Source organism: Anabas testudineus, chromosome 11 (assembly GCF_900324465.2).
Source record: "Anabas testudineus chromosome 11, fAnaTes1.2, whole genome shotgun sequence".
Lineage (NCBI taxonomy): Eukaryota > Metazoa > Chordata > Actinopteri > Anabantiformes > Anabantidae > Anabas > Anabas testudineus.
In genome coordinates this window covers 12,131,730-12,145,904 of record NC_046620.1, presented here as the reverse complement: position 1 = coordinate 12,145,904, position 14,175 = coordinate 12,131,730, and the positions used below count along the sequence as shown (strand labels likewise).

Sequence of the window (14,175 nt, the reverse complement as noted above, 5' to 3'; positions counted from 1 at the left end):
GATGTCTGCAACCAGCATCTTCCTTCTCAGAAACATTTGGTAACGTAGAGACACGGTTAATGGGGCCCAACGGGGGTGAAAGGAAATAATAATAATAATAATAATAAGACCACAATATTAAACACACTTTACCCAGGAAACTCCAACGTGTTGTGCTCATACCATGTCTCTGCACAGAAGTCTTCAGTGGAAGGCTACCAACACATGTCCCACCACACAACAGCACCCATACCCAACTCCAGTCCAGATTTGATCTACATGTGCCTCATACATAATGCCTCAACAAATCTGCCTGTATTACAACTGCAAGCTAGGAACTGTAGGAAAGTAAGTACAAAAACGTTGACTATAAATTAAATACATGCACCAATTTTAGTTGCAGCCTGCAGGGGAAGCCAATTTTAACCACATTGCATATTAGTTTTAGTTTTATCTGCAGTGCATCAGCTGTCAAATAATTGCAGAGGTGAAAAAGTAAAAGATGTTTCAAAAATGAAGTGAGGTGAAGTATATTACCTCAGTATACTGTAATACTTAAGGTTACATTCCACCACAGCTTGTAGATGAGCAGTCATGTCTCCTCTTCTCAAATATAACAGGTTGTTTGCATAAATTGAGAATAGTTTTAAGGACAAACACATCATTAACTGCAGAGACTTGGCTGCAGGGAGGTTGGGGGGTGTAACAGGTCAGACTGGTAAAATATCTGGGACCCTCTTTAGCTGCATCTAAATTTACAGCCAGAGCAGATGCATATGTGAAATTCAGCACCTGTTTCTCAAATTGCTAAGTTGCATAAGATGTAAATGTTATCTTTTGCACCACATGCACGATTAGCCCAATTTAATAGCGCTTGCTGTGAACACTTTCTGCAATAACTCAACTCTGGTTAGGATCAACACAAAACAGTGCTTCTAGAGCTGAAACAATTAGTCGGCCGATCAATTTGGTGACTCACAGAAATTTAATTCTGCTCCAATAAGTAGTACAATTCTTGTAAGTCTAATAGCAAAAAAGGCTTTTTTGTTTTTTATGTTCTCCAAAGATTTAACAAGGACAAGAATTTAAAAGTTAGAGAAAAAAAATTAAAATAATAATGTATATGTGCAATAGTTTCATTTGCATTAACAAGGCTTCTCATGATCTGTACAAGTTCTTTATTTTATTGTAAGCACAGCTTTGTAAATGCACGGAAGAAACACAACAGTGAAAACTAGAATGTTACAATAAGAGGAAGGAAAGAAAGACACGATGAAGAGAAAAGGGTGACGTGATGTTTTTTTCAGAGCTGTAAATAATACATTTCTACAAATTTCTCAGCAGAGAAAAAAATAAGTGTGAGAGAAAGACTACAGCACGCGCAACAGAGAGAAAAATAAAAGAAGGATGGGCACAGGTGTGCGCGTGTACCCCCCCCGCAGGACTCTTCTAAATGACACCGTTATTGGATATTCCATTTTAATATCGTATATAGATACATATCCACTATGTGATAATAAGCCATGTCCTGTCATACTTCATGTAGTAAGCAGCACACACCCATCTTTCCCCATGTTGAGAAATGGGCCAATCTGAGATGAGCTGGGAGAAATGGAGGACACCACAGATTTATCTGAAAGGGGCGGACATCGTTTACAATAATTTAAAACCCCAGTCACAGTATTCTGACTGTCAGTAGGACCCCAATAAAAAGTTATTTTTTAAATTTAGTCTCATGCATAGCCAAGCACGTAACGCCTACTATACTTTGGAATCTGCCGATGTACGGTATTTGCTATGAGCAGGCATGACCTGCTGTGACTCGCGTTAGTGCAGTGCAGGGTCAGGGTTGGTTGGTCGTACCTTTTTGGCTCATCAGCACCTTTTTGAAAGAGAGAACGCGTGTTTTCATGTGTGTGTGTGTGAGAGAGAGAGAGAGAAAACTTTAGATATTAAAAACTGCTGCAGTAAAATCTCATTGCGTAAAATAAATTCAAACTATGACACAATGTAAATTTACATTCCTGTCTACCTGGCCCCAGTTACTCACTCAGAAAGACACAAGACGGCACCGTTTGTTTGTCTCAGTGCTGTTTGATGACTGTTACCCCTCAAAAATGAGAACCATGCAGATATGCCGCTTCCTGTTGACATCGAGATGTTGTTCAGATGTTGCGTTCAAGATATAAGAAGGGTTAGAGAGGACGGACATTTCATATCTTCATCCTTGAGAGAATAGTGACAAAGCTAGGTGGACTATGTGACTGCATGTGTGTATCTGTTTATGTTTATGGATTCAGTTCAGTTTGAGATCAGGGTGGATCCTCCATGATGGTCAGGAGAACGATAACACTCCTCTCCTCTGCACCGCAACTCCCACCTTGCAGCAGGGCAGTAAATGCATGAGGACGGTGTACCTGTGAGTGTGTGTGTGTCACTCTGCTGTCCAGAGTGCCAGCGTACATGTAGATGAAATCAGTTTGCTCCTGTGAAACAGTGTTAGGATGTGTGTTTTGTTCTTGGTCTGTGTGGGTGTGAGATCATAAGCACATGTTTATGTTTGGTGGGCAGAGTTGCAGTTCTGTGGTTGCCCTGTGGGAGGGCGCTGTGTCTCCTATAGGCCTTCAGTTGGGGGTTCACTGCCGGTGGAGCCGGATTGGGCACGCTTGATGTACAGATTCAACAGCTTCAGCTATGGACAGTAAAACAGAACAGAGGATAGACATATATATTTATGTGTCTGCAGATTCTGCAACACGTTACGCAAGCTGTATTCAGAGGAGAAAATGCATTTGACTTTTCAAGCGTATCATAACATGTTGATTGATGGTTCCACATCATTGCTGGCTGACTATGCTAGACAAACTCTCTCAGGACATTATGATTTTGCATTGTGGCACATAAGAATGTTAGGTCACCTTGCTGCTGGAGAGTTGGCTAAGATGGGGTTTGAGGTCGTCTCCAATCACTGCATGAATGGCCACCAAGCAGAACACACAGGCTTTCCTCACGCTGCTCTCAGAGTTGTCATAACCCTGTTCAACCAGATAAAGTAGATTAGAAACCTGTAGAGCTCCCTCTTCAGAACAAAGCCGTCTGACAATGTATTCATGTATGAATATGTGGGTGGTGTGAGAATAGGAGCTTTATCAGCATTACACATTAGGTGAAGGAAAGAAAAAGATACAAATTGTTGAAGTTCAAAGAGAATACAGATACAACAGAGATTAAACAATCTTATTTTAATTATATTATTAATAATACTACTTTACTAATTTACTACATTATAATATAAAAAGTTGCTAGATATTGATTTTTCAGCATCAAAACAAATAGTTACGTGTTATATTTGTGAGGTTTGTATGTTACCTGTATGAGTCCTGGCACTATCTCAGGCAGTAAGCTGATCAAACCCTCTCTGGGAATCCTCTCCACCACTTTGGTCTGCATCTTGATAGCAGCCAGGTTGATGGGATAGTCTGCTGACTGGATGATGGGACACAGCACCTTAATGCACTGGTCTGGACTGATGGACAATGCCAACATGGCTGCCGTCTCCTCTGCTGCTCGTACCACCTACAGAAACACAGACAAACATTTTTATTATTAATGGAATAACACAATATACTACAATAAACTAAAAGATAACTTTTATATCCATGTCTTGATGTTTACTGAACAGCTTTTAAGTGAACAGTTTGAGTAACTGTACCTCCTTGTGAGGGTCCTTGTGAGCCTCCAGGGCCTTCATTATGGTGAGCTCAGCATAGTTTTTGAACCTCCAGGGCTGCTTGCCTAGAATCTCCCTCAGCACCCGCAGAGCCAGTGTTCGGATCACATGCTGGGAGAATCAAAAAGATGAAAGTTAAAAAGAAAATAATTTTGGCTTGGCTTATGTGCACAGCATTTTTACAGACTGCGTACCTCTCTGTCACCCATTGTCTCGAGCAGGAGCAGCAGGATGGTTTTAAAATGTTCGTCCCACACCTGCAGGGTGTTCTCGCGAATCAGTTTCAGCAGTTCACAAAGTGCTCCTTTCCTCTCCTCTACACGCTCGTTGTGATTGGACAACTCCTTCAGCAGCTCAGCTACCAGCTCTGACTGGTCCAGGCCACTATCTGCTTATATGCAACACAGAAGACAAAAACATATGGTACGCTTGTGACATGACTGGGTTTGTGTTGTACAGTGTGACAGACAGCGATGCAGTGCGTTTCCTGTCAGAATAAGTTGCGTACCGTCGGTGAGATGCTCGGAGTCATCCAGGCTGGTGTCTTTGCGGCTGTGTTTGAAAGGAGAATCAGAGAAGTGCTCACGGGCCCCTCGTGGACTGGAGGAGAGCAGCGGTGTGTTGAGAAGGGATGTCTTGTTGTCCAGAGCCATGCGGCCGCCGTCCATAAAATCTCTGCCATCTGTACCGCTGCCACCCTGCAAGGTATAACACCTAACGTTAGTTGGTTCATTTGATTTTAAACCAAAGAAAAGTAAAAAAAAAAAAAAAAAAAAAAAAAGGGCTAATCTCATGGACTAAAAATCAAATAGTTTACTGTCTGAAAGAAACTAATGTGGTGTTTTATTGCACTGTGGGTTCATATGCTCCAGAGTCAAGAACTGAATTAATTATAAAAATTATTAATCAGTCATTCAATTTTTCAAATAAATAACAACGATGCGACTACAACTTGACCACATCTACCATAAGACAAACAGCTACTGTTACGTTGAAACTACAATATTCTGTCTCAACGATCTGAGATTTTAGAATAGATTTAGTGGTCTGTGATTTCGGGCTATTTACTGTAAATAAAACAGATGTAATTTAACTGTGTTTAACCTAGACTGTAATGAGGCATTGTAACTCCTTTTTACTGACTTTGTTTACATGCATTTAAGTAACCTGGTTACTGGAAATCCACACGCATACATACAAACAATCATTAATCAGATTGCTCCTGTACGTTTCTCCTTTACTTATTTCAGAAGCAGGATTATAGATTTTAAATGTATATTGACAGAAGGGGCTGTTTCTAGTCTGAGCAGATTGGGTGGCACACAACAGAACCCTTTTCCACAACTGACTGACTTAAAATATGTGGTGGGAACAACTTATTTAGACCCTTACAGGCCACATTGTGTTTCATTTTTAGATAGATTTTAGGGGTGGATTGTCAAATTTAAAATTGACAATGCACCACTAATTCTAGTCATCTCTATTTTATACAGGCCCTCTACTCCCATACATCCCCTGTCTTAAGCCTTTTGCTATGACCATTGCACCCCACATACACAGAGTAACTTACATAATTATCTTCTGCTTAGGGGTCAATTCCTTGATAGTTCCCTTCCTAGACAGATAGACAGTGGCTGAGCTTTTGAATACAATCTAATTTTTTTTTCTACTATTCGAACAGCTGTTATATTATTTGTTTCCGCACTACAAACTGAACCAGAAGTCACTTGGAACTAGACGACAACCCTACGACTACACAGATGGTCCAGGTGTTTGGTCAGCACCAAAGATACAGTGACAGGTTCCAGACTTGACTAAAAAAAGAATGTAGCAGAGTTAATTTGCACAAGTTAAACAGCAGCCAAAAATGCTGGGGTCTGTTTTATTAGCAGGTTGAGATATTAGTCTCTTAGTTTTATTTTCCAGGTTCATTTATCTGATTAATTTCAAAGTATGTGGCCAGAACATTTTTTTTTTTTTTTTTCCCCATCATGTAGTTTTCTGGATGTGATAGAAACAAGTCACTGTAGGGACTCGTTGGTACCAGTTGAAGAAAAGAGCAGAGAGTCAAGGAATAATGTGCTCTTGTTTCTGTGTATATTTACACATTCAAACCACTAAATGTCACTATCTGAGCAATGGCCTGGTCAGATGTGCTGTGATTGTCAGGGTGGTGACATGTGGTCTGGTTAGATTTCAGATGCATCGCATGGGGAAAATGTCAGGAGGTCACACCTTTGTACTAGAGTACACCATGTCCTTAAATGGGGTCCAGGCTGCTGGGAGGAACTGCAGTAAGATCTGGAGTGACGTCTGAAGTCAGAAATTTGGACTGAACAAGCACATAACCCTGATGGTCACACGAGTAAACTTTGAAAGTAAGATTCTTGTTGACAAAATCCGCTTGGTTTAATTTTCAGGAGCTGGGTTCATAAACAATAAACATGATTTTTATCAAAGGCTGTGGAGGATTAAGTTCAGTCATCATTCTCATAAACAGTTCCCACGCTACAGGGGGAGTGGTGGCACAGATCAAATGTCAGGGTCAGATACAGTACATGAAGATAGCTACATTTGAGTGTGTGTTTAGACATTTGTAAGTCCTAGAGATGACACTGAGAGAGTAGCAGTGTACAACTCCCCCTGCAGCAAAACAATGAAGCACTGCATGAAATTTACTGAGTTTGTAACAAATGTAGGTTTGCATTCACAGCACGGTTGCACAACACGAACTTGCTGACAAAAATCATTTCTCTTTCACTACTGATTTCTTCAACAATTGTACTTTTTACACACCGGTGTTTACCAACAGAACTTGTTTTGTGAAGGAATTGCTGGTCACCTTAATCAATTTTTATTCATCCTACTCCTACTGTTGATGCAAACTGTAGCTGCAAAGCTCCAGTCATGTGTTAAATGTTTATTTTTTGCTCATACCAGCTACAATACTCCAGTGTAAAAGTTTTTTTACACACTGATGTGCATGTGAATGCCCACATGTAGCACACCTTTGCCTGTCTACCCACCTCTTCTCCTTCTCGCCGTTGTACAGGCTCGTTCATGTCCTCCTGGCTGCGGACGCTGAAGTTCTGAATTGCCTCAGTGACACCTTTCAGTGAGCTGTAGATGTCCTCTGAGTTCATGTTCTCTGTGTCGTAGTCAAAAGCACTGCACACAAACAGGAAAGATCAGAAACATTCTGCATTTCATTTAGGGTGTGATTGTTGATTCAATGTACAACTAAATGTATCCCCAGAACAGTTTTTACAACATTAAGAAACATCAGTAGTCAAAGAAGAAGACATATTAAGAGGCTGGAGCACACAGACTCATACTGTCTTTATCATCAGTTTAATGTAAGAACATCTGCTCTCTTCTTTTTACTACTGAGCACATCTATTCCTGTGTTCATGCTAATTTGTCAATGTTAGAATTTTTTTTTTAATGAATTCCAGTGAGTGGTTGTGGTAATAAGACAAGTGTGTGTGCTTTACCTTGGTGAGGGGGTGTTCTGGGAGGTGTTGGTGGGGGATGTGACTGGGCTGGACCAGCTGGCTGGAGATCGGGGGGTGTGGCGTGTCAGAGGGCTGCCCATTGGTGCCTGAGGAAGTGACCAAAAGTTGACACAAAGAAGTACAGCCTTAATACGACGGTCTAATGATTATTAATGTTGTGTCAATTTAAAGAGTCGTTTCTCTAGTGGTCGTACCTGTGCAGCGTTGCCAGTATTCTTCAGATGGTTTTGAAGCAGCTTAGTGGCTCCATCCTGAAAGGTTTTGGGCAGAGCTGCCAGCAACATGGTGAACTCTGGAGTGTTGAGCTGGAACAGTGCAATTAGCACCGACTGGGCTGCCTGTTTCACATTAAATACAACCTTATTGATTTAGAAGACTCGTGCGAATCAAAGGAGATGTGTAGCGTCTTTACCTCAAAACTATGTCTAGTGTGTGTTTTTGTGTCAGTACCTTTCTGACATCAGAACTCTTGGGTTCAGTCGTCCAAGTGATGATGCGGGAGACAGCCAGCCGAGTCTCACTTGAGTTCACAAAGTCTGGAGCCTCCATTTGTAACGTCAGTGTCTCAATGTACTTCAGAATAGCCACCTTCACCTGCAATACAAACACACACATTTATGCAAACTATAAGACAACCATGTCAAGAACACACAAACTGTCTGGCCAATATTCACCTGTAAATGTACAGAAAGTAATATTACACACATAGTAATAACTACACACACACACACACACACACACACACACACGAAAAAGTGATCACCAACACAGTCATGTACGGTATGTAACATATACAACCACAGAAAATGTGCATGAGTGAGAAAAGATAACGATGAAGATTACAATGAAGACTAGTTCAATCAACATAAAAACAATGACAAATGATTAAACAAAATGTAAGCATTCACCGCAGGCTCCGAAACGCAACAGCAACTGACTCCTGTGCTGATTTTTCTCTATTTCTTGCTCCTTCTCCATCTCTCTAAATATGCATCTCAAGGACCAGAACTTCCTCCAAATCACTTAGCAGCATCGTGCGCGCCATATAATTGCTCCCCCCGGAGCGCACTGACCTGGGAGGACTGGCTCCAGGCTGCGGCCTGCTCGTCTATAGAGCAGGCATGGCGCCGCGCTCTGGGGGGGAACAATTTTACCCCGGCCCCTCCCCTGCCTCGCCCGCAACACGAGCTCCGAACAGGCTTCAGAGAGAGAGAGGAGAAGCACCGCATCAATCAACGGAGGGAGACAGGAAGAAGAGGACAAGCGAGGGCAGGGGGAGACAAGAAAAGAGAAGGATATGAGGGGAATAATGAAGGGAGGGAGGGAGAGAGGGAGGGTGCAGAGAATTTAAGAGGAGGAGAAAGATTGGAAAGTCGGCTTGGGCATAATCTATGATGTTATTCTCAAAGTCTGTCAATACAAAATGCAACTGTTTAGGCCACATGATGGCAGCCAAGAGCTGTAATCTCTGAAATACTGACATAAACTGAGGGTTTATGAAGGCTGATGCAACAGTTTAATCTGTTATGTGATGACTACACATACTCATACATGTTTGCAAAGGTGAGAGGATTTTCTGTAAATCTGAAATGGAAGGTGTAAAAAAATAAAACAACAAAATAGGAATAATGCAGGTGCCTACATATTTTCATTGACAAAAATCCCAAATTAACTTATAATTCAAATTAAAGTGGTTATCTTATTATCGATCTCTATAACTGTCTTTAAGCAGTCACTTCCCAATTTAAGTAAATGCTATGAAATTTAGTAAATAAAAAAGCTGATATAAAAATTTATTGTAAAGCTCCCTTTTGAATTTTTGCCAAGTCAAATAAATACAGACAATAACCTAGTGTGGGAAAATTGTGACACTGTAGTGCTAATAACATCCTTTCATTGCCCAAGCTTAGCTGATAAGGAACGGGAAGTGGAGGAGGAGGAGTGAGGAATGAAGTAGCAGAAACTGAGGTTACGGTGGTGGGCTAAGTCGCCCCGTGGTCTAACATAAGGGCTAATGAGGGAGGGAGAAGGAAAGGACGAGAGGTTGGAAAAGGTGTTAGAGAAGGAGAACCTGAAGTGAGTGTCCACATTGTAGCAGTGCAAAAAGCCAGTGGAGTGGCTGGATCAGTTACTGTCCAATCACGGCCCAGGATTCAGGGTTTGGTGGGGTTTTGGGAAGCACAGCCAGCATGGGCAGGCATGAGGTCATATCAGCATTTACCATCGTTACTGTTATCCCTGAATTTCCATCCCAGTCCATCCATTAGTCAGACCTTCGCACACACACTCACACACAGCTTTCACACATGTTCAATTATTTTGTCATCTACCTTGAGATTTGGCGTCTGTGTCTGGTCCACAGTGAACCTCATGAGAATAGTAAACTGGAGGTCATTGGGAAAAGACTCTCTGTAATCGAAAACAGAAATTCACATCAAGTGTGTACATGAATATCTCTCATAGTCACGATTGTTGCCATGGAACACAATCATCAAAACAGCAAACACAAATTAATTAGCCTTGCCATTCCAATACTTTTGGAGGGGTTTGCATACGAGTGTGACACCCACCGTGTGACATCCAGAGCTCTCTGAACTTTGGCCTGTACGGAGCCCAGGAGGTCAGCTCCCATCTTCTTCAGGAGCTGTGTGAGTAGGACGAACAACCAGTCTTGCAGGTCCTCCTTATGGACCTGGATGAAATCTACCAGTGTCTCCAGGAACATACTGAACACCTGAACATATAAACACAGTTTGGGTCACACACAGTGACTCAGCCAGCTAAACAGTTCACATGCTTCATGCACACACATGCACACAGGTACCCCTGTAATTACTGGATAAAGATTATACTGAAAAGAAATAATGTGAGAGCAGCGTTAGTTCCCATTGTGAAGTTAGTGGTTATTCACTGCAGCAGTCCACCTTCATTCCCAACCACCAATCAAACTTCACAGCACATCAGATGATCACATTATTTTAGGACATCCACAGCGAAACAAGAATTAGCAGACACCAATCAGATTGTGTGGGGACCATGCCAGTGGTTGATTTCAGCAGTATAATGTAGTAACATAGGTTAGTCAGTGTTATGCTATTCTGTGGCATCTGGTTACCCAATTAATTAATGAAGCAGATTTTAATCCAAGCACAAGTTTAAATACAGTAAAACTAATTGGCCAAACTTACTCTCTATAAGTTCCACATTGGGGTGGCATAGCAGGGAGAGAGAGACATCTGTTAGCATCCTGATAATGTACTCTGTGTCTAAGTGTACACTCATAATCTTGACTTTTATCATCATATTTGCCAAAAAAAAAAAATTTAGGTAGGATAAGAATGATAGTGTGGAAATTAAAGTTGAGAAACATGGAAGAGGAAGAAGTGGGAATGGTGTGGGACAGATAAGAGCAGGAGAGAGATCCATGGTGAGATGCAGTACCTTGAAGGAGGCTGAGCTTATACCGGATTCTGCCGTGCCGTACACCCTGCCGGAGTCTCGCTGAAATTCATCAAATCATCAAATGTCAAACGAGGGGAAGGGGAGAAGCTCACACACCTTACAACGTGTGAGGGAACGGGCACTCAAAAACGCAGGAAGTGTTAGTGAGAACGAAACGTAGCGAGTTAGTCAGAGAGAGGATCTGGCAGCCCAAACGTGTTTCTTTGCAGTTGAGAACATGTGCGTCAGTGTTGTTGCTTCAGACGGCAAGTAGGTAGTAAAGGAAGATATAGGAAGTGAGCAGAGCCAGTGGATCAGCTCCTGAACAGTGACCAAGCACCTGACAGGATGGCGGAGAGTGTGAGGTCACACGCAAACTCAGTCGTGGCATGCCGTTAGAAAACAGTCCGTCGCACGCTTCGCATGCGCCTGTGTTTATGTTGAGTGTTTATATCGACGTGTGTGAACACAGTTTGACATGTTTACCCCGTCTACTATATTATTATGTATGAGAGACTACATTTAATATCTATGACTGCTGAAATGTGTCTCTATGTCTATTAACAAATAGAAGGAACTTTTACTTGTGTTGGCAGAATCCGGTACAGTGAAGGGTGGTGGGATAAACAAAGAATTTGGAACGAAAGTAAAATCAAACTGGGTGAATGGTGAATTTATGTTGTAAATGGTGTTTGTGTGAGCACTTGCACTGCATGCTTTCATACCTTACTGTGGGGGTCTGCAAACATCCTGGTGAAGATTTCACAAAGCCTCTTCAACTCGACCCGACTGCAAATCCAAAACAAACACAGTTAGATGAAAATCACCAATTAACTGACCTTTTGAAAGCACGTTTGCATGTTATGAGGATGACCTGAGAGTCCGCTGGTTTTTCAGCAGTGCCTGTAGGCCCAACAGCCCCTCCTTCCTCTCAGACCAGTTGGCACTGGCACAGCGGTTTAGCACCTGCAACAACCACACATACAGATTCACTCACAAAGGTCTGCTGAGGTTCCTACACAGACACAAGATATGTAATGGTATTAAGAAATAATTAGCCATATAATGGATTGAGATGGTGTTCTGGTCAGATTTAACAGAAGTAAGTTGGTATGGTAATAAAGTGGAACTCAAGGTGCAACACAATGTTGTATTTCTATCTACCTTAGAAAAGTTGGTAATGCTGTCTGGCACAGTGACTTGTCGATACTCACTATTGTACAAATGACTTCTCTTCTGTACTGCTGTTGCAACTAACCTCTGCCACGTCTTCTGTCTGCCTCATGTAGGTGGGGATGGCTCCTCCGTTCCTAGAGCTGTAGGACCTCTCTGAACAGGCGCTGGATGCGTCACTGTTGGCGTCATCATCGGAGTACATGCCGTAGTTCTCATACCGCCGCCGTGCTGGCTTCTTCTGCAGGTAGAACGAAAAGAGCATGAAATTAAACTGACTTCAACAAAAGTAACAAAAGGCACAGGAAGAAAAAGAACGCATGCACTGATGGAACACAAACACAACTAAACACACAACACACAGGTAAGAGGCAGGAGAAGAACCTGACCTTGGATCGCATGTCTCCCAACAGCTGACAGCATTAAACAGAGGTAGAACTGGGGGTTAATTAACATACAGGCACACGGAGGTGTGAGCTCCACATGTGACAACAAAATGGGATGTGCGCAGAGTTTGTATGTGTTTCTTGGTGTTTCTGTATGAATGTATGTGAGTTTTCATACCAGTGCATCTGCAAGAGCCTCCTCTACATCCGAGCCTGTGTTAAGGACCCTCATGGCACTGACTGAAGATGAGAGACGACTGGACTGATTCATGCCAATACCTAAAAAAAGAGAAAGAGAGAGAAGGAAAGATGGACAGAAGGATAGACGTGTACAAATGTTAACAAACTTCAAAATAAAAATTCAAGTTCACCAACCCTCTCCTCCACTCAAATTGTCTCTCACTTGTCAACTGACGATCCACCAGCCAAGTATCTCACTCTCCTCATCATACTGATCATCTTTCTCTCACATTTACTCAACCCACACACACACACACACACACTACACTTTCCATGAATTAATCCTGTAAGTTGATGGGATGACATGTTATGTGACACTGCAGGTGTCACTGGGGAAAGAAAGTATGATTGATGTAAAACAAAGAAGAACATCTTGGTCTCCCCCTCTGCAAAGGGGAAGAGCTAAATAAAGAAAACAAATAGGCACTGATAAGCATGGTCTTAAACAGGCAACTGAACAGGCAGAAGCATGCGATTCCACTGAAGCTTCAACATCCTGGAGCAGAATGTTAAATTAAAAACAACAGAGGCTGATGGGCAAGAAAAAAAATGACAAAATACAGAAGACGTGTGGCACTGGAAAAAAAAAGAAGAAATATTAAGGCAAGGTGGGTAGGTGGGTGAGGTACAGAGAAATAGATGTACTCAGCCTTCACCTGCAGCCCCAAAAGCATCAGGTGTATGGAGAGCTCCGGTGGAGCGAGAGTAGCTCCGCGTTGCTGCAACCAAGATTAAGATACACATACAGAGTTTAACACTCACACAAACACACAGAACCCTCACACTGATCAAACAGAGGTGTGAGAGTAGAAAGAAAGGCTGGAAAACATGCCAATGCATGCAAGTGATTGTTTTTTTCCCCTAATCACCCTAGACTTTCTAAAATGTACTTTTTAAAAAAAGTTTGTAAGTTCAGATACTAGATTAAAATAAAAGCCAGTGTTTCTTTGGCTTGAGCAAATTTTACACCAAGAAGCAAGGTTTTATTCTTCTTTAATGTCCTACTCATCCTGATTTTACTACTCATCCCTCGTGGGTAACTATCTACTACTACTACTCACCAAGGGGTGTGAAGGAGCGTACGGGGCTGGTGTCCCGGCTGCTCTCCCTGCTGGCCTCTCTGCTGCAGCCCTGACTCATACTGGGCCGAGGGATACGACTGCCCCGAGCTAACGCCACCCGGGTTACAACGCCACACCGCAGCAGAGGAAAAGAGGAGAAGGAGGACCATAGGGAAAGAAAAAGCAGTGAAGGGAAAAGAGTGGTAGTGAGAAGACAGAGGACAAAGGGAAGTAAAGGAACATATAGACAACAATAAAAAGACAAAGTAAGGGAAAAGGTACATGGATAAAGGCAGGGATAAGACAGCAGAGAACACAAACACAAACACAGGGAATGAGAGCAGTTCTATCAGCCCTGAAGGAGCACGTCAACAAAATATGGTCACTAATGTTTAAGTGCTTAGTCAAATATCAGTTAATCTATTAGTCATTTAGTCTATCATCAAACATCATACATTAATAGACTACTTAAGTGCTTAATATAGATATGTATAATTTTTCCCAAGAAATTATCATTTAAATTCTATTCTTGCTTAATCAATCTATGATATATCCAAAAACGAAAACCTAATTGTTCCTAAGAGCCTAACATTTTTAAACCATCTTTAAATTGCCTTATTTATACAAAAAAGGACATTTGAATTTACTGG

The 14,175-nt window shown here is 41.9% G+C and overlaps 1 protein-coding gene across 23 annotated transcripts in view; it reads right to left on the bottom strand.

Moving 5' to 3' along the window:
* Positions 1–1,139: 1,139 nt before the first annotated feature.
* The window catches only part of clasp2 (cytoplasmic linker associated protein 2), a 49,481-nt gene continuing 36,445 nt past the window's right edge, over positions 1,140–14,175 (bottom strand). For 7 of the 23 annotated variants that reach the window (XM_026349553.1, XM_026349532.1, XM_026349544.1 and 4 more), the window contains 21 exons: positions 13,526–13,633; positions 13,121–13,183; positions 12,403–12,503; positions 12,228–12,251; positions 11,924–12,079; positions 11,540–11,631; positions 11,391–11,454; positions 10,666–10,725; positions 10,413–10,415; positions 9,795–9,958; positions 9,555–9,633; positions 7,675–7,818; positions 7,419–7,562; positions 7,204–7,310; positions 6,736–6,877; positions 4,218–4,407; positions 3,904–4,097; positions 3,692–3,820; positions 3,349–3,555; positions 2,898–3,014; positions 1,140–2,671 (listed from right to left, as the gene is read on the bottom strand). In XM_026349553.1, the coding sequence (XP_026205338.1) occupies positions 2,594–2,671; positions 2,898–3,014; positions 3,349–3,555; positions 3,692–3,820; positions 3,904–4,097; positions 4,218–4,407; positions 6,736–6,877; positions 7,204–7,310; positions 7,419–7,562; positions 7,675–7,818; positions 9,555–9,633; positions 9,795–9,958; positions 10,413–10,415; positions 10,666–10,725; positions 11,391–11,454; positions 11,540–11,631; positions 11,924–12,079; positions 12,228–12,251; positions 12,403–12,503; positions 13,121–13,183; positions 13,526–13,633 (2,366 nt within the window). In that variant the 3' untranslated portion in view covers positions 1,140–2,593. The remainder of the gene's footprint in view (positions 2,672–2,897; positions 3,015–3,348; positions 3,556–3,691; positions 3,821–3,903; positions 4,098–4,217; positions 4,408–6,735; positions 6,878–7,203; positions 7,311–7,418; positions 7,563–7,674; positions 7,819–9,554; positions 9,634–9,794; positions 9,959–10,412; positions 10,416–10,665; positions 10,726–11,390; positions 11,455–11,539; positions 11,632–11,923; positions 12,080–12,227; positions 12,252–12,402; positions 12,504–13,120; positions 13,184–13,525; positions 13,634–14,175) is intronic. The other 16 variants (XM_026349547.1, XM_026349549.1, XM_026349548.1 and 13 more) reach the window with 14 other exon arrangements.